At 44.1% G+C, this 24,749-nt stretch overlaps 1 protein-coding gene across 1 annotated transcript; it reads left to right on the plus strand.

Moving 5' to 3' along the window:
• The first annotated feature begins 45 nt into the window (after positions 1-45).
• Stt3A (catalytic subunit 3A of the oligosaccharyltransferase complex) lies at positions 46-15,504 on the plus strand. Its single transcript, XM_084601087.1, has 14 exons — positions 46-317; positions 1,067-1,194; positions 1,621-1,803; positions 2,027-2,172; positions 3,562-3,759; positions 4,227-4,337; positions 4,454-4,534; positions 5,581-5,737; positions 6,396-6,631; positions 8,373-8,534; positions 9,047-9,235; positions 10,442-10,661; positions 13,740-13,928; positions 15,033-15,504. The coding sequence occupies exons 2-14, from the start codon at positions 1,080-1,082 to the stop codon at positions 15,176-15,178; spliced, it is 2,133 nt and encodes a 710-aa protein (XP_084457213.1). The 5' UTR covers positions 46-317; positions 1,067-1,079; the 3' UTR covers positions 15,179-15,504.
• The last annotated feature ends 9,245 nt before the right edge of the window (positions 15,505-24,749 follow it).

Genomic DNA, 24,749 nt, shown 5'->3' on the forward strand with positions numbered 1-24,749 from the left:
TTGCAGCCGATTTGTTAGCCGTCGCTGGCCGTTCCCTTATCCCAATGTTTGCCACGTGTAGCTGCGTGTAGCGTTGTGTGTGTGGGTCGGCAAGTTTCACCGGCTTTTGAAGTGTGCGATAGCGCAGTCCGGTGCGCCCGGCGACTATGGTGAACACTGCCATTGCACCGCCGTTGTTGTAAATGAGGCGAAGATCAGACGTAGTTGACAACCTGTACACGGTGGCCAAAGACAAAAAGGAGACGAGAGAAGCGCGTTTCTTGAGTGTCCCGTCAAGAGACTTGTTGACACTGTCGCGGCCACTCGCTTAGGCCTAGGTAAGCTGATCGTACAAGTTTTCGCTTTGTAAATACTCGTCAGCAGCTCATCCAGTTATGCAGAAAGTCTGCATTTTCATCGGGCTATTTTAGCATTGACCATTCGGATGCTCGTTGTTAGTGGTAGTGCGTTGGTGAGAAAAGTGGTCATTGCTGACGATGCCGGTTGGACGGTTTTTGCTCGATATCAGTTAAATGGGAAGAAATGGTTGAAAGTGGTTGGGTTAATGCATAGTGCAGTTCGAATACGAATCGCTATAAATCGTCGGGCGTATTTTAACTGCACTGTCGTTATGTGCGATCGCAGAAGTATTTACACGATCAGCAACCACTCACCGGCATTTGATTCTTGCGTTTGTCACTTTGCTTTTTTTTACATAAAATATATGGCAGTGCATTAACCATTTGAAAATAAAAGCGAACGCTGTTCGTCGTTAAATCGTTGTGATGCAGAAATGAGATTCACAGGAGATACAAAATACTGCCTACGTGTTGACGTTGACATTCAAGTCTTATCACTTTAATCACTGAGTGAACTCTTTGGAGTGCATTAAAGTATAAAGCGCCACGAGAATGCACTAAAACTCGTAAAACATCAGGAAGCAGGGAATTGAAGTAACATTCAGGACGTGGGTTGTAGGGGCCACGCTGCAGATAAGACTTGGTTTGATACAGCTTCCGAGTTCACGTGGCGGTACCGCAAGGGTGCTGTATGCCGGATGTTCGTATTCGGTCTTCTGGCAACGCAGGCGAGAATTCATAATGTCATCAGCAAGCCCTGTCCAGTACAAGAGAGCATCATGGTGGTCGCGAATGAACCCCGAGAAGCAGGAAACCCTTCTCAAGATGTCAATACTGTCCATGGCAGCTGTGCTGTGTGAGTATTATGCAGATCACTTTAAAAACTCTTGCACATGACTCAGAGGTGATGCAGTGTTAATAGGAGACCAAAATTATTCACTATGGTCCTTCTGTGCACATTCTTTTTGTAGGGCAGTATGGGATACCCGTGTGATGGCCAGTGTGTGTGCTAGTTGTGCCTAGAAGTATTTAAATGCAACTGTTGTGTTTACAGACTGCATTCTAGAGCATTTTTGCATTTTCTAGCACTCTATTAACTCAATAGGTTCATAACTAGAAAAAAACTGTAACCAGTTCAGTTCTTGCTGAACAGGCAGCACGCCTTTTATGCAGGACATGAATTTGTGTGATGTTGAGAAAATACATAAATCTCTTGAAAGCTTATAACATGTCTAGAAGGTACTTGGCTGTCATTGGTAACTTTTTTTTTTTTACCTTTCAGCATTTGTCTGCCGACTGTTCTCAGTACTACGCTTCGAGAGTGTAATTCATGAATTTGACCCATACTTCAACTATCGGACCACTCGCTACCTTGCCGAGGAAGGCTTCTACAGCTTCCACAACTGGTTTGACGACCGGGCATGGTACCCTCTTGGCAGGATCATTGGCGGCACAATCTACCCTGGTACGCCGTCATTATTAAATGTCTGCATGACGGCTTGCTGTGTGTGTCTTAGCTGTGATGTGATGGACTTGCGGAGTGTATGGCTAGTACAGTCAATCTGTGCTTAATGCATTCAGGAACTAACAAATTTCTTTTGTGGTTGGTATGAGCATTAGCTCCTCACATGGTCAGTTCTTTCAGTCTTGTGCATGCGCTACCATTTTGTCTGGTATTTTGTTTGCAGGTTTGATGGTAACGTCAGCAGCCCTGTACCATGCTCTGCAGTTCCTCCACATCACGGTGGACATCCGCAATGTGTGTGTCTTTTTGGCACCATTCTTCTCCAGTCTCACCACACTTGTAACATTTCTGCTCACCAAGGAACTCAAGGTGGGTTGGATTCTTCTCTTTGTTTCATGGTTTGCTGTCCTGACTTGTATGCCTCAAGCGTGCTTCGAAGTGTAGCTGCGATATTTCACTTCTTCAGGCAGTGTTAAGGGTCAATATTATATTGAGAAATTGAAGGCGGCCGACGTAGAAGCTGTGTCGAGTTTTTAGATTGACTTTGTCGACCATTAATTTCAAAATATTTAACATCAAAAATGCACATTTTTTAGCTCTCAAAGATGGATTCGGCGTCTTTTGGCGCCATATTGTTGCGGAAATTACATTAACGCATCCGTATTTGCTGCATTATAAATGTGAGCAATGCCATATGCATTGTGGAAAGCCAACTTTATGAGCTAAAGATAAAAGTAAAACAGTTCAATAAACAGTTCAATGACAAAACTTTGCGCGTCGTAGTGGCTTACTGTAGCCGAGGTTTTTCTCCGCATACCGCGTTACACAGGCCCCGCCCACTCGTATGTAGGAGCATCGGTGTAGCTCTCATACATGCTTTGCTTCCTTGCCCATATGTACTGTAAACTTCACTAGTGTGCTAACGTTCTGTCTTTAAACCCATGAAAAACTATGTAATAAAATTAGAAAACACGCAAGAGCGCTTGGTATCCCATTCCTGTCTGGAGCGGAAAAATTTTTAATCTAGCTTTATTAGCGCCAAACATGAGGGTGATCGAAAATGATGCTCTTCTTCTCCCCCTTAAACTCAAACCACGCTGGCGCGCAAGAAAAAAAAAGAAAAGTCGCGACAGCGCCCTACGACACCTCGCCCTGCCCGCGTAACCTGGAAACGTCCAATGAGCGGGCATGACCAGCAGCCCCACTGGTGTCAGTGTAGAGGTTTGTTCGCAGAGATCTCGTCCCAATTGGTTGCGAGTGGTCGCCAGGAACACTTTTTAAAAATTGTCAGCTCCACGCAAAGTTTTCAAATTTGGCTCAAATACTTACAAAACACTTGGAGCTCTATGGATTTCTTGCATTAGGATTTTACCACAAGTAGCATTTTAGGGTGACTTTGATGCTTCGCCCCTTTGCATTTCGTCGCCACTTTATTCTAGCTGCTTCTTGTGTGCCTGCAGGTTTGACCCTCTCAAACGTTTGCTCATGTGCAGTTGGTAAAAGTATTTGTGCAACAATAATTCGTCGAAATACCATAATAGTCGAGAGCTTTTGTTGTCCTGGAAAATATCAACCAGAATAGAAATGGTATGTCTGTTAAGGATGTTTTTATCACTCATGATTTAGGACGTATGAACTGAGAATGCATCAGGTTGGTTTTGCTGCACTATAGTTGAGTGAAACTTTGACAATCCTGTGCTAAGTAAGCTGAGTGGCACTGTACCTCATCACTGTTGACTACTACTCCTTTCTTTCCAGGATACGGCTGCCGGCCTGATGGCTGCGGCCATGATATCCATCGTTCCTGGCTACATTTCTCGATCAGTGGCTGGATCGTATGACAATGAAGGCATTGCCATCTTCTGCATGCTACTCACCTACTATATGTGGATCAAGTCCGTCAAGACTGGAGCCATCTTCTGGGCAGCACTCTGTGGCCTTGCCTACTTTTACATGGTGTGTGTGATGCAAACCTCGACTGTGCGCACCTGAGCAGTCATATTATCAGGTGTAGTTTGGAAAACTAGTGTTAGACCTGTGCAAGTAGCAATTTTGTTGCTGGAAGCTAATATTAGTTTTGCTTTCCTCCGGTTTTATGCCTACAAAAGCGAGCCCCGCATTGTGATCAAGCTCGAGCTATACTAGAGTAACTCAGTGTCTCAGCTGTAGTAGGATTAGATGGTGCTCTGGCTAAAGTAAATGTAGATTGTGGATTGCTGACAAACTGCATGCACTACTTCCATACTGGGTAAATCAAAAAGGCCCCTCTGGTACTCGAGTTGCAGTACTTACATTAACTTATAATCTAAGCACCCGTTGTTCATTGTTAATGGGGAGTAAAAAAAAGAAGAAAAGAAGAAAGTAAGTGCTGAAAGATGTTTGGATGTTTCAAATTAACGCACCTCTTCATTTGTTTTTTCCAGGTGTCCTCGTGGGGAGGCTATGTATTTCTAATCAACTTGATTCCCCTTCATGTCTTGGCACTGATGGTTACTGGCCGATTCTCCCATCGCATTTACGTAGCCTACAGCACGGTGAGCTTTCTGGTGTTGCTGAACAACTTCATTTGTTGCTTTGTACGGATCATAGCTTCTTCCTGTCTCTATACAAATAAATCTTTTCTTTCTTTTTTTTTTTTTCATGGTACTAGTTGTACGTGTTGGGCACCTTGCTGTCAATGCAAATCTCATTTGTGGGCTTCCAACCAGTCCAGTCTTCTGAGCACATGGCGGTGAGTAAGACATTGTCTTCTTGGCAATACGTGGTACTACATACTGTTGCATCACATGCTTCTCTACAACCGCTTGAGTAGGCTCTATTAACTTCTGTTAGCTTTAATAGTCAAGAACATCTCTCTGAATCGCAGCATTATCTAGTTCACTTTATTATAGTATCTAGAGATTGATTTATAAATTCTGGTTCTTTTCAAGTGCTAGTCTTCAAGGAACTTGCACATTTGTCTGCCCAATACCATAGCAACTCAATGGCTATGGCATTTTGGCGCTGTGTTTGACCACAGTTGGTCATGTGTTAACATTGTGGCTCAAATAATAATAATACTATTTGCTTCATAGGAAAGGAAAGGCATGGTATCTGTCATGCTTGTACTGTGAACACCTAGCTGCACCTTAAGGGAAGGGAGGAAGGTGGGAGTAAAAGTGGAAAGAGAGAGAAAGAGGAGCCGTAGTGGAGGGCTACGGAATAATTTCGGCCACCTGGGGATCTTTAACATACGCTGACATCGCACAGCACACGGACGCCTCTACGTTCTGCCTCCATCAAAACGCAGCTGTCAGCGGTCAAGATCAAACCTGGGTACTCCGGCACAGTAGTCAAACATCTTAACCACTGCACCACCATGGCACAGAATTGATTTGATTTGGTTTGTGGGGTTTGACATACCAAAGTGACTCAGGCTATAAGAAACGCCTCATAAAAGAACTCCAGAGCAGCCAGAATGAACGTGAAACCATTCCTTATTGCATCTTAGATTGCCTACTGTGTAGCCTTGAGATATAAAAGTGCAGTGATGAAAAGTTGGCCTGCCCAAGAGACAAACTTTCGACATTGCACTGCAATGAAGAGATGAGCTTAATATAGTGTACTGTTACAAGGCTACTGGTACAAGGGGATGTGTGCATTTGGACTTTAAGATGTTTACTGACAGCAGAGCCGAGTGCACATAATGTTTTATCGAATATGTGACCTGTTCGGGAGTAGCATTAGTATAGCTCTTGTAATGTAATGTTTTACATGCTTAGTGCTTGTCTGTTACAGGCCCTAGGTGTGTTTGGCCTGTGTCAGCTGCACGCCTTCGTCGACTATGTGCGCTCCAAGCTGCCCAAGGAGCACTTTGACTTGCTGTTCCGAACCGTCGTTGTGGCAACTGCCACGGTGACATTGGCCGTGGGTGGTGTGCTCACTATTCTCGGCAGTATCCTTTTTTAGAGTTCGTATATTCATAGTGTTTTGTGACTGTACTGTTTTGTTGGGAAGAAGGGTCAAACTACAAACTACGGGAAAACTGTCCTGCTCGCAGAAAGCTTAGGGTGACAATGGTTTCACGGACTTTCATGTGATATGTAGCATTGTGCTGCTTGTTAAACTCTAAATCACTTTTTATTTGTTGCTCTGTCATTGGGCATGACAATAATGAGACCGAATATTATGCATATATGGGTGCGACATTCTGTTTAGAAAAAAATCGAGCTGACTAAAATATTCGGCGACAACAGTTACTTCAGCCATTCCTTTGAGTAAAATTTGTGTTGCTGCAGGCTCCTGCTGTGCTTTGATGTCACGTCAGGCTTTCTGCAAGTACGATATATGGTAACGGAGCATATAAAAATTTTTACAGTCAGAAATGCCATATAACAAGGAAGTTTTTTATTCAGTTATTCAGTGCAAAAATAAAAGTGTGCTCCTCCACTCCGTACTTCTCTGCTTAAATCTGCTCTCCAAAAATGCTTGAAATCTTTCCTCTATGCAATTTGTGCCTTATATTTGTTTGAGCCAATCTGTATGGTCCAGATGAATCTTAAGCCGTGATGTTACATTGCAACGTGGCTTTCCTTAACAGAGGTATGTTTCAGAAATCTCTCCATGGACGGGTCGTTTCTACTCTCTTTTGGACCCGTCTTATGCCAAGAACAACATTCCTATCATCGCCTCTGTGTCTGAGCATCAGCCGACATCTTGGTCCTCTTTCTACTTTGACCTGCAGCTTCTCGTCTTCATGTTCCCTGTTGGCCTCTACTTCTGTTTCAACAAGTTGACCGATGCAAACATCTTCATCATCCTGTATGGCATCACAAGCATATACTTTGCCGTAAGTCTCTGAGTAATTATGACGTTACCTTGCATCAGGCATTCCACTCTGCCATTATTGTATGAGCTTTTAGATGGGTGTGGGCACAACTGAAATTTTGGTGAGGCATATGTTCCAGGTGATCTTTTTGTGTTTAGATTTTTATTTTAAATTCTACTTGAGGGGCGCCACTGCAATCAGTGAAGGTCGATTGTACAGCAAGACAGCTGTTATATTTGTTCTTGTGTGTAATGGTTTGACAATTAACTCAAATACCTAGTCGTCTTACTTCTCTAAGAGTGCACTGTTTTAAGAATTGCTGGCCACCAACAGTATTTATTTTCTTAATTGGCAGTGTAGTTTTAAATATTAGCCAAAAAGATGCATTTCCGGTTTTCAAATTTACGAAATGGCATCGCTGTGAATGGTATTGTCGATAAAATCATATTAACTTGTGCACCGTCATTTATGTGAACGACATCTGGATCTGATGTATAAAGACGCGAGCGAGGCAATTTATAATTATGCAATGCAGAATAACGAACTCGGCAAGCTTCCAAATGCATATTTTTTTGTATTTGGTAGAAGTTCATTACTTATTCCTATTTAATAATATGATCATTAAATTGCATCACATACATGACGCCTGCCTTGCTGTACAACCCACCTGCCTAGACGATGCATAGTTTTTAAATTGTCATTAAGTAAACGTTGATAAAAATCACTCCGTAGATGTAATAACAGTTGTGAATGCTTGGGAGTTAGACGGTAGCAGCCCGTGGCAATGCTGACTCAATAGACTTTTCATCTCGCGTTATGGTAACCGTTGTTCTTGTAGGTTTGAATCCTCTAACAAAGCTCATAAAAAGCAAATATTTTGTTGTCAACAATCTGTGAATAAGAATTATTTCAGTAATAAATGATAATGTAAAGAAGAAGACGACACAGCGCCGACACAATTGACGATGAAGGCTACTGGGTTCCTAGCCGATCAGCTGTCGCGCGCACTGGAAGCTTGAGCTGTCTTGATCGGACGAGATTGTGCTTCGCAATAGGATCGTCTTGTGTGACCGGTCACCGTCTCCATTCCTCCGAACAACCCTAATACCCCTCTTCAATAGTAATAATTCAGAATTTTTTTTTTAAAGTCAGCATGGACGTGCTAACAAACTTCTGCTTCCAGCTTGTGCGTTTTTGTGTCTTTAATAGACCATGGAGAGGGTGGGTCAGTGCTAACTGCTGTCCATGCAATATTTTAATGCTACTTCAAAGTGCATGAATTTCTTACAATATTCTGGTCATCATTGAACAGTGGTGCACTAGTCTAAATTTAATAATTACCTGAAATGTGCGTGCATTAATGCATTGGACAGCTGTTAAAATTTATATTTCTTTCTTGTTATATAGAAAAATTAGCATCTTGGTTAAAGCTGTTTCATCTGAACCTCCAGTATCATAACAAGGCTTTGACATGCTTGCACACATTTTGCCCTATATGGACAAAATACAGATACCACTTTGTAGAAAATTCTGGGTGACAGCATTGAGCCTATGGACTGCACAGCAGAAGCTTGCACATTGTGCTGTGTTTGGATAGAAAAATACATACATGCGCGAGGTTTCGGTGAAATGGGAGGCCGTCGGGTATAGTGTGGCAGAGCTTGCTGCAAGGCTGCATTACGCCGGCTCTTTGAGATCTGCAAAGTTCTGTGTCCCAGTGTTTCGTGCTTTCCTCGTTTCACTGTTGTTGCACATGCTACAGGGCGTGATGGTGCGTCTGATGCTGGTGCTGGCGCCCGTGATGTGCATCCTGGCAGGAATCGGAGTGTCGGCCATGCTCACCACCTACTCCAAGCAGTTGGACGTTGCACCACCCGACAAGAAGGGCAAGCGCCACGAGGGCAACTACTTCATGCGCGTCGAGGTAAGTGCCTCTGTCTTCTTCTTTTCTAATGAAGTCAACGTCTGCACTATGTTAAGAAGCAGGAGCGCTATGTGGGAGGCACAAAATGACTCTTATCACACAGTTCATGGCACAGCTCTCTTCTCTTATTGTGTTCCAAATGTCAAGTATGTATTGTTCTGCAAAATGTCAAGACAAGTATTTATTGGCCTCTGAAACTTTTTGTACCTTGTTTTTTGGGTTCACGCGCCACTGCCCTTCACAGCAGTATATGTGTGTATGTCCATTACTACTTCACAAAGAGAATGTGAGTATGCATGAAAGTGCAACGTCCAAAGAAAGGAAAGCTTGTCCAACAGCCAAGCCCTATTCTGTTCATTTGAAGCTACTAGTGAAGTGGCCAATCAGTTTAACCAGCCGCCTTTGTTTACTGATAATACTTACACAGATTTTATGAAACTGCTCCTGTCAGAAATGTACCAACTTCTTGGACCGGAGGACAGGCCTATTTTGATTGTGTGAATGGCTTTCAGGTAGCACAGGGCTTTATGGCCATGATGTGCATCTTCCTGACATCGTACACGATGCACTGCACCTGGGTGACATCAGAGGCCTACTCCTCGCCCTCGATTGTGCTATCAGCCAGGGCCCACGATGGCTCACGCATCATCTTTGATGACTTCCGTGAAGCATACTACTGGTTGCGGCACAACACACCAGAGGTAGGTTCAGAACTCAGTTTGTTTTCAACCCAATGAGGGACTAAAATGTAGTGCTTGCATATGAGTAGAACGGTGGGCTCCATAAGGGTAGGAAGACAATTTAATCCGTTCTCTCTCTCTTCTTCTTTCATTTTTTTTATCAAAAGAAAACGCTACGAAGTTGCTTAGTTATTATGTGATGACACTGCATTAGCATTAGGTCTTCTGTCTCTTAGTTGCGTCCCTTCTACTTATCTTTGATATTTTCTTATATAGTACCTTGCCATGTATTTCATTGCTCATTGAAGGGGCCCTGGAATACCTTGTGAGCATGGTAGTGTATAAACTCATGAAACTGCTAGATTGTGTGGTTATAAACATTTGAGGCAACTAACACATAACTGACACATATGTACTTTATACATGCAGAGAGCCCACAATCACGTTCGATAGTTGGCCAGCCCTTTCAGCTGATTTTTGCAAACTTCTGCCCTCCTCTATGCAGCACACCTGTACGTAGGAAATTAGTACGTAGCTTCTCTTAGATGCGATGCAGCTGCTGTGGCTGCAGCTAGTCAGTGGTATTGTACTATCGTTTTGGGAAGCTCCACTAGATGCTGAAATTATTTTGATTGTAGGAATGGAGAGAGCTTAATTTCGACACAGCATTAACTCTTTCCTTACTGCAGAAAAACAAGCAATTTGAGGATTATAAGCATGATAATATTTTTCAGCCATAAATAAGAACTTTATTGCAGCGTATTGAAATGCAGCTATATGAATTCCCTTTGTAATGACATATTAAAAAGGTCAGAATACATCAGGTGTTTCAGGGAAGCCGGCCGCTAAGTTTTGAAAATACTTTTTGAGGTATGAAGGAGGCTTCTACAGCACCGTGATGCCACAAATGTTGGATGTCAGAAAAACTGCCGATGATGCCCTTTTTAACTCTCACACCTGGATTATTGGTTGCAGTTAAAGATTTGTAGCCAGCCTTTAGCAATGTCCATAACAGTTTTTAAAATTTCGAAAATGCTATTCCTCTCAGTGCTATTACTCGACAAATTTTTACTATCTCGCACCAAAAGCTCACGCTGTAAGCACTGCCCAAAGCACCATCAGCCAATGGCTGCAGTGACACAAAACCTTCACTGTCTGCATGAGCTCGCCACCAGGTTCTTTAGGTTTCCTTCTTATCTCAAGTGCTGTCTCTGCATTGTATGGCAGGATGCCAAGGTGATGTCCTGGTGGGACTACGGATACCAGATCACGGCCATGGCCAACCGTACCATCCTGGTGGACAACAATACCTGGAACAACACCCACATCTCACGCGTCGGCCAGGCCATGGCTTCGCCCGAAGACCGTGCCTACGAGATCATGCGCGAGCTGGACGTCAATTATGTGCTGGTCATCTTTGGCGGCCTCTCGGGCTACTCTTCGGACGGTTAGTGGCTCTTCTCTGCTGCATCAGCAAAATGGAATTGCCAAACCAGTCACTCAGTTCTCTTAGGGAAATATATTCTGGAGTTGTATGTGCCGTCAGGAAGTTTCTCATACTCTTCATCATCGATATCAGTAGCAGTTCTTCAGTTGGGGCAGCATTTTATGCTCAGCTTTGAGATGCATGGGCATTGTGAAACAAGAAAAGTTACTTGTAATGCTGCTGCAGATCAGTAGCAGCACCAGTCTCAACCAACATGTTGATTCTTGGTTGCCTGCCTAACTGCTATGAAGTGTTTCTCTCTCTTTCCCTGTGTGTGTGTGTGTGTGTGCGCGCGTGTGTGCGTGTGTGTGAAAGAGAGAGTGAATTTATGTTCTGAAAAGCAGTCTAGCTTTTATGTAGCTGCACAATGCATAGCTAGTGCCTACATAATGCCAACACTGAGTTGCACAGTTTTCTTTGGCAGTTGCTTTCTTTTCATGAATGAGATTATCCATCATCATTGTGAAACGGAAGGGATTATTGCAACTGGTAATGTTGCACTGTGCTACACTGCTGCCTTGTGAACAGTGTAGCAATTTTTCTAGTCTCTGTTTGCTGCTCTTTTACAATGCATTACAAGTGCATAAAAGGACAATGATGGGAGCTCCGTCCAAATTTTTTAAAGCAAGAAACCCTTTTAGCGTTCATTGACTCATGGTTATGCACTCATTTGCTGAATTCACTGTAAACTTCCGCGCTGAGCGCCTTGTCTATCCGTCACCCCACCCATCCCTCACTACCAGAGAACAGTCACTCTGATGTCACCTACAGACACGAACGCTGCTGACACCAGCTCTACTTTCAAAACTTAAGCTGGTATCCCCCATATGCACTTTGTGCTCCCACCACAAGGTCGTCCTTACCCACATTCTTTTATCCTGCCCGGCGTCTCTTGCCCACGCCGGGCCGGCGCCTCTCTGAACCTGGGAGGACTGGGAGACCTCACTGCAGTCAGCGGACGCGGCCAGGCAGAAGACCGCCGTCAGTCGGGCCGCATACGTCATGGATCAGCATCACATGAACGTTTAGATCGCGAGTGGGGTCGTGCAGAGAACCAAGATTCCTGCGTGCCTCGAATTCTTTGCAAAATCAAATTTTTCTTCCTCCTCCTCCACCTCCTCTGGGGAGAGCGCAGCACTGAACTAGAACAGAGCATGGAGGTTACCCAAAGGAGAATATAAACACGAAACGAACTTTCATGGGTCACCCCATGGCAGAAAACTGAAAATGCACACAACTGTCTTATCTCTTGGTGGACACTTCAGGTGCACTGGCAACAGGAAGATGAGCCTAAATAAACTTTTGCAAAACTGAAAAGGCACTAAACTCTCTAACTTCTTAGTGGACACCTTGGACTTGACGTCAGAAGAGAAAGAGGAGAGAGACCTGCTGAGATAGACATAGGCCCTTGAGCTCAGTATACCTTTACTGCAATTCGGCAATTCATTTCTTGCTGACATCTGCTCTCGAAGGCAAGATTGACTGCTTTTTATTTTTGGTTGCCTCTTTGTGATTGAGTTGATGTTGATCAAAAGTAAAAAGAAAAAAAAACTGCCCTTACTGCTGGGAAAATTTTTGCGAGGTATTCCATGATCGACATTTGAAAGTGAACAGCACTGCAGCTTAGTTTTCGCAGGAAGGCTTTCTTATGCACCACAGTTCGCTTAGGGACAAAAACTCACTGTTGGTGATAGTATTCGTATCTCATTTCACTCAACTGTTCTACCTTTTGAAAGCTCCATTTTTAGAAAAAGTAGGTTCTCTGACAATTGGAGGCGATAAACCTGTCGACGCGGGCCAATTTGAATTTGTCTCCAGTGGACGTCGAAGTCAACTGTAGCCTGTTGTTTGTACTAATAGCAAAACATATGCAAGCTTTACACTTGCTTTTTGCGTGAATGTTTCACACAAGTGAAAGTGTAAGAATGAAAGCTTGTATACTACATTGTTTTGGGAATGCATCACATCTTGCTTCTGTTTTCCTTACCCTGTGCAAAAAGCTCTTCAAATGTAATACAGTCGTTACCAATTTTCCACACCCTCAAGGAGCCGAAAAAGTGTTGAGAAAACCAGGCAGTCTGAAAAAATATATGCACAATAAAATCGTCACTGATGGGCACTATAGATAGCATGTCAATTGAGCCTGAACCCCATGCTTCTTTGGAACCTGACACATATATTGGCTCCACGTGGAACACGTTGACAAACCTCAGTTCCAGTGCAAGTTACCAGCGAGACAGTAAACCTGTAGAGCTGTAGATGTAATTTCGAATTACACTTTAAAGGGCCCTCTGGCATGGTAAAAGACAAATGAGAGCCACTGGTATCCATCTCTAGCAGGGGTTGCTCATTGGTATTTTTCGATAACCGGTAAAAGACAAATGAGAGCCACTGGTATCCATCTCTAGCAGGGGTTGCTCATTGGTATTTTTCGATAACCAGCAACCCAGACAGCCTGCAAGAGGCTTTTTGTGGCTGCAGGAAGTGCTGTTACCTGCAAGAGGAGAGCTTCATACAACCTTTTAGCAGAGGACTGGAAAACGAAACTGCCAATTAATGGAGTTTCCAAAGACTGATTGTGGGAATCAGTTTGTGGCTTCCAGTTTTGGGTGGAGGTGCAGGTGTCAATGCCGCTTTTGTGTGCGACGTTGTGCCCACAGGTCCACTTGCCCCAATCTCCCTCCTTGCTTGGCGCTGAAAGTTTGTGATGATTTAGATGCAAATTGACACACATTCGTTGTATGATTCTTTCAAACTGCTTAGTATCACACCTAAAACCATACAGTTAGCTCTACCAAATGACTTGACCTTTGTGCTTTGCTGGTAGTGGCTTTGCTTATTGACTCTTGATGCTTGATGCCTGCTCTTGGTGCTTGCAACAGCTGCTTTGACACTCTGTTATGTTTCCAGAGGAAGGTACTAGTACCAATAAGTTGCAGTGGCTTGGATCATGCTGTCTCACAAGTGTGCAGTGCGGGAAAGCAAAAAAAAAAAAAGAAAAAAAAAAGGCAGCGCTCTATCGCTGATTCTCTATCGCAGACATTAACAAGTTCCTCTGGATGGTGCGCATTGGCGGAAGCACTGACCGAGGCCGGCACATCAAGGAGCAGGACTACTACACCCCGTCGGGAGAGTTCAGCGTAGACCGTGAGGGCTCGCCTGTGCTGCTCAACTGCCTCATGTACAAGATGTGCTACTATCGCTTTGGCTCCGTCTACACCGAAGCAGGTACGTTCCTGCCAGGCACGTGCTGCCCGACACTGGTAGCGTTATCGCCGGCTTGACCATGTTACCACAGTAAAGAGCAGCTCTGTACTGATGGTGAAGTAGTATTATCAAAAATCAATAGCAAGGCCTCGTTGGCTACATTGTTGCTTAGAGTGCTGCTGAAAATTTGCGTTAACTTTTCATGAACTTAATTGACGAAGTAAGAGGTGCTGCAGCAGTAGGAAAGCACGGTCACAGTCTGCAACTTTTCATGCTGTCTTTGTGGGAATTTCACTACTGCCATTCATGCTTATTACTACAGTTGCGCAGATATATAGTCATTACCACAAGCCCAGCTGCAACCACCTTCTCCCGGCAAATTGCCAAAGGTGTCTGCTGCCAGCCAATTGTCTGCCCATGTTTTGGCAGTTCCCTGCGTTAATCTAAGAAACTGTCACTTCTGTTCTCTACATTACATGCCCTGCCCACATCTGTAGGTATTGTGGATGCCCCATATAGTTCAGTATTTAATTCTTTAAAAACTGTTTCATTGGTGTCCTTTAGGGCCCTTTAACCACCAAATTATTTTCCGAAAAACGTACCAAAATCGCCCACTTTTTTAAGTGACCATAATTTTCTCCGTGTAATTATGGTTCTGAAAATATATTACTTCGATGGTTTGTGGCTAAAATTAACAGTAAAAGTTTAAAAAAAATGTTCACGGGATTGCTTTCCCACAGTGCATACGCATTGTGAAATGACTCTTTTGAGACTTCAAGTAGGCGCCAAAGGCGCAAAATGCATGTTTTTTGGTCGACTAACTCCCTCTAGTGTTCAAAATCGCAAACAATGCAATTGACAATCGTAACTCGTTTTTCGAGATGGCAGCACCGCAATATCAGCCGGACGAGTGTAACTCGTCATTGGAGATTTTGGTATGATCTGCCATGACGAGTACAGCTTGGGGTTGGCGGTTAAAGGTTCAAGGAGAATGTGTACGCACACTGTTGTTTTTTCATCTGCAACATTCACAGCAATCATGTGAACTTTTCAGTCTCTTTACAATTAAACATCTTCTGCAGGAGGAGCGTGATATTTTATTTTTGATGTGGGTTGTGCTTGCAGGCAAGCCCCCAGGCTATGACAGGGTACGCAATGCAGAAATTGGCAACAAGGACTTCGAGCTCGACGTATTAGAAGAGGCGTACACGACTGAGCACTGGCTAGTGCGCATCTACAAGGTCAAGGACCTTCCCAACAGGGGTATCTGAAGAGTTGGGAGCTATTGTCAGCTCACTTCTTGCATCCGGTGCGGCAAGTCCGGGCAGGCAGCTTGTTGCTGCACTGCGGCATCGAGATTGCTCTCTGTTCATTCTGCCGGAGGAAGATACACCGGTGTCATGACAAGAGCTCAAATCATTCTCACATTTCTGCAAGGCCAGCGACGACATCCTTGGGTCCCCTGTTGCCCTCTTGTTTACACTTTTTTTTTTACCTCCGTGCAAGTGTTTGTGGGTCTTCTTTACTATTTTTTTCTGGGCCATGTGTTGAATGAGAGAGAATGGGTGCTGAATGTGAATAAAAGCTTTCTACAAAAGTGTTGTAGAACATTATTAATGTGAGCCTAGATTCTCCTTCCCCCTCTCGCTACCTGGAAATATGCAAGGCTTAGCGTATGCCTTGCTGCTATAACAAGGTGAGCTTTGATAATACTATGCACCGAGACAAAACTGCATGGATGGTTTCATTGATTGTTTTATTGTCAGCATTAAATTAATTTGAATGTGCAGTACAACAACAGGAAAATAATAACCAGGACAGTGAGCATAGTATACAGGAAGTCACGCTCTCTCAATCTTACTGACGGTAGTGTCTCCAAGCCTTTCTGCAAAGGGAGCAGCATCTCCAGCATCGAACTACTACTTGCACTCAGATTTCACATACTAAACACTTCAATTCTAGTGCTTATGTTAGCATCAAACAGGCTGGGGTTGTGCTAGCTTTTTTTGTAACCAGTCGTACAGCATTTGATTTGAGTAAACTGAATTGGTCATGTCCTAACAGGATTGATTGATTTCTGTTCGTAAGCATTCATTAATACGCTACTGAAAGTCTCCTAGTGGCTGATTTCGGAAGTGTACCCGGGAGGCCAGGTGCCGCGACTCGTGTCGCTGCACGAAGTAATGTTCATGGCTGCAATTTTTTTTTTTTTTTCCAGCTCTGGCCAAGTGCTTTCACTATGACCTGCAGAAAAGTACATTCGTAACACTGCAGCCAATTGGGGAGAAACAAGTATATGCGCCTAGTTCCTCAATCCTGCAAATGAGCGCTAAACGGCTAGCTGTAATATGTGAAGTCCGAAGACACTTTTTACTACATTCATCGTAAGACAAGTTTGTGGGATGTGAATTCCCCAAAAAATTATTTTTGCGATGTCTCGGTTGGTTGGTTGGTTCATAGGAAGGGAAAGGCGCAGTATCTGTCACACTTGCTCTGTGGACACCTGAACCGCGCCGTAAGGGAAGGGATGAAGGTGGGAGTGAAAGTGAATAGAGAGAAAGGGGGGTCGTAGTGGAGGGCTACGGAGTAATTTCGACCACCTGGGGATCTTTAACGTGCGCTGACATCGCACAGCACACGGACGCCACTTCGTTTCGCCTCCATCGAAACGCAGCCGCCGAGGCCGGGATTCGATCCCGGGAACTCCGGCACAGTAGTCGGGCGTCTTACCACTGCACCACCCCGGCGGGGCCGATGTCTCGGTAGGCAGCGAGCTGGTATGCATGCAGTCTAGCGGATGGAGCATACATGTCTCCTGATGAATGTACTGTTTTAAACCTAGCTATCTTGCGTGACCGCGAAGAAATAAATATTTGCAAGAACCACATCCCGCAAGCTTTTGCTCATTACTGTGTAGTAAATGGAATAACGCAATAAAGCAAACACTTCGACTTCACTAAACTCCACGCTTCATAAAGTGGTTTGGTGCGCGCCCAAAAATATGTGAAACTAGTCATTTCACGTACGTTACCTCTCGAGGTTGGCCATGCACATGCAGCCTTTGTCAAAAGTGTAGAGCCCAGGGTGTCTGCTTAATTCCGAGCCGTGCAGTGGGGCTGATTTAGCATTAGTGGAGGTCCTTCCCATTAAAGAGGGTAGGGCAAAAAATCTATCAAGAGATTCGAAACACTGGAAATCCATTACAAGCCGCACGAAGTGACTCAGAACCAGGCCAACCCCCTGGGCTCTACACTTTTTGACAGATTGTACATGCCGTTAAATGCACATATCATGTGTTGAGTGCATCTTGGTTCATTTTGTTAGTGCCTGTACCTAAGCCCATAAGTGCCACATTTATTTTGCATTGATCAAGAACCATGATGAAAAATTTGGCCCCATTAAGGAGTTAAGCAATTTTGTTGCATGTACATATAAATGCAAATAGTAGCAAATTGCAAACTTCTGGCGCGCCATGGTCAACACGAGCTACCGCGGAACAGAAAATTAGATTGGCTGTGGCTAAAGGTACGTCCGACGGACCCGATCAATGGTCTTAAAGGTACGTCCGACGGACCCGGTGCGTTTTTCTTCGGGATCCGTCCGACGGATCCGGGAAATATTTTTCAGAGGTACGGCGGACGGACCCGATCGGTAGGGATCTTCCGACGGACCCAACGCATTTTTCTCCGATGTGGGCCTTGGGATCCGTCGGGAAAGCCGGATGGATCCGAGACCCCCAGATACCCCAGATGTGGTTGTAGTTGTAGCAACAACATGGTAGCCATATGTAGCCAAATCGAAGTTGGTATGAGGTGTACGTGCGAGGTGCAAGAAGTATGTACTACATGGTGCATGCGTGAAATGTGAAATTACAAATAGTACAGTGGCAAGAATAGTGCCTAGAATGGGTGATATACTACGTGATGGCATGATGATAGGTTTACGTGAGTTGGACCGCGGCAGGGTGGCAAGCACGACCAGAGCGCAAGCGCATGTAATCGCGGTGTTGACGGCCAGCCCGCGGCCCGCACGCCCGCTCATTTGGTCCTCGTTATTATGTGGATTAACGTCTTCGACGGTCGTTATGTAATTATGTAGTTTTGATTCTTCAAAGTTTCCTCACTTCCATCTGTGATGAGATGCGTCACGTAACGCATCGCTTTCTGCTCGCATTGAGGTCAAGCTCTACGTAGTACAAGCGGCGCTGAAAAAGCTGGGCACCGCCGGCGTGTCTCTAGCCCAAGCATCGCGTCATTCGTGTTTGTTGTACAACTGGAGGTGTGGTTTGTGCTTACCGTGAGATGCTGTGATTGCGGATTACGTCCTACTAGAGTGCTGTGTGAGACTACGAAGAGTGCTGTGATGAGTGCGCCGATGTCCGGACGGACATCAGTGTGTCCGTTTATGATCGGCGATGTTGCACGTGCATGTCAGTGTTTATTAGGTGCAGTGGTAATTTATTTACACGCGCTGTGCAACAATCAGACGAAAATAAGTCATCGACAATTTGTTAGCCTGTACTACAGAGCTCAAAACTCGGAAAATGGGAATGCACATGATGCAGTTTTCGCATGTTGGAGTGGACCGAAAAATAAGTCCCAGCCCACACCGCCGGGATGCGCATTACTACAGGTAAAATGGTTCAGGTTTCTGTAAAATAGCTGCCTGGCACAGCACCTTTCTAAATGTTCAGGCTTTGTACTATTGTTGAAGGCCACTTTATCATTAATAAAGGAACGAATATGCTTTATGTGTTAATGACTAGTGCTCTTTCAACATATTATGTTCATTTTTTTTTTTCGTTTTTCCTTAGTTTCCTTTGTTTTTCATGCTAGACAAACACAAATAGTATACTTTTAAACTTGTCAGTCCAAAGCTGAACATGAATATCTGCCATGCATGTGACAGCTTTAATGCTAGAAAGGTTGACGTGTATAGCATGCACTTAGACGCTGCGACATCTTAGTGGCACGTTCCGCTACTTGCCCCAAGGTCGTGATGTTTAATACCAGTGATGGCAGTCGCACTTTGGTGCAGGTGAAATGCAAATGCTTCTTGTTGATTTCACCGCGCTAACACATTGAACGACAGAAAAGACAAACACCACGGAGCGCGACTGGTCTTTTCTGTCGTTCAATGTGTTAGCGCGGTGAAACCAACATGAATAACCAACTAGGCCCAATTCTCGCCATTTTAGCAAATGCTTCTGTTTTCTGCAAGATGTCAATGCAAAGTACAAAGCCCGGGCAGTCAAATTAGTCTGGAGCTCTCCACTACGGTATTCTTCATAGCTACATATGTCCCTTTAGGATGTGAAACCCTACATGCCACAGGTAGGCTGCATTGTTTTTTAGATTTTGTAACCTCTCATCTATGTTTTGCAACATTTGGCTAATTTTAGTTCCCAAACAGTTGCTAAAGATGAAACCGAAGCAGTTCTTGGCATGGTTTGCTGCTTAGATTAATTTGCTAATTGCAGTTCTTTGAAACTTGCATCAATGCTGGACAGTTCAGATAGCAAGTAGTTGAATTACAGAAATGATGTGGATCATGCATTTCAGTTCTGACAAGTGGAAAGTAACGGTCCCCTCCTTGCATGCATAGGTGCCTTTAGACAAATACATACTCGGGTGTGTGATTGTGACGCATATCAAGGGTCAACAGAAGGCCATGTGGAGCCAGTGTGATATTCTTCATGAAGGCTAAAGTAAAATTGTACAACAGCTGCTGTACCATGCAGAAAAAAATTGATCATTTAGTGTATGATTAACTGACCATGAATAGCATCTTACTCAGAGTATGATGTGATATATATCTGGTTTAGCATCCCAAAATAACTACGGCTATGAGGAACACAATAGTTGAGGGCTCCGGTATAATTTCGACCATCCGGGGTCCTTTTACATGCACTGACACCTCACGGTGCATGACGGCCTATTGTTTCGCCTCTATTGAAATGCCCCTGCTGTGGCTGGAACCAAATCTGCATCTTTGGGTTCAGCAGCCAAGCACTCTAACTACTGAGCCAGCACAACGGGGCCAAGTATCAAAATTTATGCCATTACATTTCTTTCTAGCCTGTGGTTTTCTTCACAGAACTAATGTATACAAGGAAAAGTAAACAGCAAGAAAACACTAGTTTTATTGCACATCATATTCACATTTCAGCAAACATTCTCTAGGAAAAAATTTCTCATAATGTTTTCATGGAAACCATGAACAAAACAAAACAATGCACTTACTTCACTCGAATTATTAATGGGCAAGGTTGTATCTATGCTACCACACTGCACTTATCACAAAACCACAAGCCCCATCTGCTTTGGCCAATCACTTGATGAAACTAACAGAGATAGATGTCGCACACCACAGACTGGTCGTCTCGCAACATATCTCTGCATATGTTGCATTTCAATTTCATGCCTTTCCACTTAGTTTCAACTGTTGCCAGCATTACTAGTCACCCATCTTTTCTGAAATTCCTTTTTACGCTGTTGGGATCAGCATCCTTGTTAACGATGGTCTCTGGCATTTTGGATGCTATCATTTTCACATCTTCCTCATCTGGAAGAACGAAGGAAATGAAGCTTTGAGCAGACAAAAAATTAGGGAGACTCCTAATCTCCACCTGTAAAGGTATGGTGTGCCAGCGTTAATGGTTCTTGTCTGCAGATCCCACTGTGGATTCTCGTTAATTTACATGCCCTTTGCTACAAACATTATTACTAATTCCTTAATTCATGTCTCTGTTATCTCAGATATACTCATTAGCATACGGTCGTAGGCTGCCCTGTTAGGTGATAGACAGCCTGGCATAGACTTCTGTAAGCCTCAACCTTTCTTAATTGGAGCTGAAACGTTGAAGCTGAAATATTTCAAATATAACTTTGTAAGCTTGGCTTAACAGCTCCTGCCATGTCGTGTGGCCTCGTGACATTTGGCTCGTGGCACTTTTGGCTTGTGCACAGGGGTCATCTGTTAAATACTGGTTAACATGCATGAAAAATACATTTTCACACAAACTGGTGGCAAATGGTCAAGTGGTGCACTGCAGATTCTGAAATGTATACCTATATTCATGCAAGGATCGCATCATCACATAACATGGTCAAGAGTTCTATCAGTACCTGTAGTTACATAGCATTTCAATGCCCATTAAAGGACCACCTCAGACAATGGTTGTTGTTATCTCAAGACCTGTTCTAACAGCATACTGACGCCATTCCACTGAGCGATGGACATGTATATGCATACCCTAGATAGCTCATGATTGTGGATCTCATTTATTTCTATGACTTCCAAGGAGTTCCTGTCGTCAGAAACTTTATGAAATCGGGACAGTAGTCTTGAAAGGTGATGAAAAGAAATAACCAGGTTACCTTGACGCAATGCTAAATTACAGAGGGTGAATATGCTGCATGAAGATACCAAGAAGCTTGTACAAAGAAAAGTGAGAGTGAAATGGCAGGATTTTTGAAACATTGAAATAAACTACAAACTATACTTGTCAAACCTGTCATTAAGGAATGGAAATCATGCAGTAATCAAAAACACAATATGGAGGACATTTTAGGTCATCTTCACAAAACACATACCCAAACCTCACACACAGCTTCATACTTATGAAAGAGGACAAACCAATATGCAAGGAGTGTGGAGATGAACTAACAATAAAGCATATCTTACACGTGCGCCAGAGTCGAGAAAAGAGGAAACATTTTGTACAATTTGCAACAGATCGCTTTCCATCCCAGCATGATGCTAGGAGAGATGTGCAAATTTCCTGCATTTTTGGTTTCCTAAAATGTTCCTAAACAAGCTACATCCCAAAGAACATTTGTCATTACACACAAAATAAATACATTAAACCTTGTTCTTGGTGCATGGCAGCATTAGTCGCTTAGACACCATAAAAATCAACACAATGCTGTAAGGTATACCTTGGTTAGCTATGTTATATGAGACAAGCTCTCGGCCTGGTGTGGTCCTTATTCACGTGACAGCGCTGTCATGAGGGTCTATGTCGTAGCGATCGGAAAGTGACCTATTCCAATAATTTTACAAACTGAAGGTGATTGTACAGATTTCTAAAGACTGGAGTGCTCAACTGTTTTATCAACGTCCGCCTGCTTTGACAGCCTGGAGTGAAACTGTTGAAGAGAATACATTTTTGAACATTTAACGCGTTTCTGAAGGCGTTGCTTTCAATTACGGGGCCAACAAAAAGCAGGTAAATGTCAAACGCCGCCTAGATAGACTTTCTAGCAAGACAGCGGTGTAGCGTGGAAAATCGCTCCGCCGATCCATCGCTGGCGCCGCTGACTTGAAAGGCGAACTGTTCAAACTTATATAGCTACTGACCACACCTGAAACACTGAATTGCGCATGATCAAGGCAGAATTTCTCGAACACTGAGCACTGGTAGCTATCGATTTCACGCCCAATATTGTGAAAATCTGTCCTCTCTTCGATCATTGATACGTCCACGGTTGAACATTTATGCGCCTCGGGGTAGGCCAGCCGTGGGAACGTGGATGTGTGGTTGTAGCAACGATCACTTGCATGGCACACTCTGCAAAATTCCAAGAGTCAGCTTCTTCAACGAAATGTGCAGCGCACATTTTCTACCGCGTACCTAAGTCCGGCGATGCATGCATATCCATCCCGATCGTTTCAAAGCTGCGCGGCCGTTCAGTCGGGTCACGCTAACCTCGAGCATGCGGGGGTTTAAACTACATGTACGCAAACTTCAACGACAAGAAAAAGATGCAGCCTAAGCACTTTAGTCTAGTCTTCCCCTATATACCAAAGAACATTGCTGTTCACATGGAATTCGGATCATTCACGCTTCCGGCTTTCCGGTTGTGCACTCTTGCGGTGCGGTGCAGTAGGTCTTCGCCTCGACGAGTCGATGTGCAGGCCTCTAGTACATTCGGCATATGTCTTCTGCCACGGCTCTGAGGTAGAATTTGAACGAAGAATTTAGCTAAAAACATCCTGTTTCCTCGGTCTGCATGTGAGGAACGAGCACAATGCCATTTCACATACATACTTTGGACTGCCGAATGTTCAGCTGCACGGCGAGGTGTGTGTGTGTTGTGCCGGCGCTAGATCTTCGGAGGTCGATGCAGGACCTAAGACAGCGTAAATGCTAGGAATAGCTCGCTCGCATTACGGGCAGATCGAGGTGATAGTTTAGTGCGAAGCGAAAGCTGCTCGTGAATGTGCGTATCTCGATGCCAGCTAATGGAGCTGGTGCAGTACGTAGCATATCGCCTGCGGCTATGTGCTTGACAGCGATGTCTGCCGTACACAACCCTAAGTGAAGACCGTGATCTATGTTAGAACGGATGCACTCTTCGTAGCACCTCATCGAGAGTCGCGGCTAGCTGATATCATAGAGGATGAGATCCATTCACGCGTAGCAAGCGGAATGTGGCCGCGTTCGACGTGCATATAGCCATGAGCCTGTATATCGACGTCCGCCGTATCTTTACGAGAATCGAATGGATACGTCGGACGTACCTTTAGACACTTCGAATTAGATTATAAGCCATTTGTCGCTTTTTTGTGCTATCCACATGGCTTTCATGTTTTGGAATGAGCTGCGCACCGTAACTAAAATTGGTTTCTATTGCTTCAGCAAATGCATACTGATCTCAGCAGTTCAAAATATAATGAAAAAAAAAGTGAAAAAAAGGTAAAACATAGCTTGAAGCTAAAGTTCTGTTAGGGAGGCTAGCGTGGCTTTGCATGGTTGTATGCGACTTGAATTGGGGAGTATAGACACAATAACGCCTTTAAGAAGTTGATTTAGTGTTCATCTGACCAAGCGAGGTGAATAAGTTGCAACATGACTAATAGTATTGCTTACACTCTAATATTCACAATCAATGAGATTCATGCAATATATACAAAATAGCATTACTTAATGCAGAAACTACATGCATACAATTATGTTATCACCTTCGTAAAGAAATGATACATTAAGGCTCTTTTGTGGTTCATTTAGTGTGCAGTGACAATTTACTTCCATGTGAAACATACATTACATGGACTGCCGCTATTGCCGCCATGTAGCCATCTAAATTTCTTTCGGGTGAATGTTTCCACCTTAATGGAATCATCGCAGACACATGGCCAGAAAAGCGAAGTGGACACTCCCGTATGGAACAGGAGATGCCCCGAATTGGCAGCTCCTTCCAACCCAACCATGCCGACCCCTTGACGTCGCAAAACCCACCAACCACACGTACAGCGGCCATGTGGAGACTTCCATGAGCAAAAAAGTGCCGGCACACCATTTCATTACACCTCCAACCTATAAGTGACCGGCCGTGTCAACTGCAAACTACCACCTGCCAGATGTGCTCATAACTTCTCAAAGCTTCAAATAGGGCCTGCAAGAGCCCAATTTGCACTGCACCTGGCCGACATTTTTCGAGGTTTCAAACAAATTCCGACGGACAATAATGCTCTCGCATAAACATATGGTTTATAGGGTGTAGCATCCCAAAGCACTCGGCCCATGGAGCACGCTATACATATCAGAAGGCCCCAGATAACTTATGCATCCGACCCACCTGCAAAACTTGGCCATACCACGCATTTTCATGACATCGCACCTTGGCAGCCATCGGCGCTCGTCAGCAGTTTTCATTCCTCCACTAGGCCAACAGTTTCAATTCGCCGGTTGTTGCCAGCTGGTTTTATAACGAAGACAGGGTTCCAATACCCTCTGAATAGGTCTTCTGACCCTTCCAGTGCGATTTGATTGCAGCAGGTAGTTTGCCACCATTTAAGCAGGGGTTTGGCGATTCCTTTATGCAAGCAGTTTTGTGA

The sequence above is a fragment of the Amblyomma maculatum genome, chromosome 4 (genome assembly GCF_055883805.1).
Source record: "Amblyomma maculatum isolate TAMU_Amacu chromosome 4, ASM5588380v1, whole genome shotgun sequence".
NCBI classification, from domain to species: domain Eukaryota; kingdom Metazoa; phylum Arthropoda; class Arachnida; order Ixodida; family Ixodidae; genus Amblyomma; species Amblyomma maculatum.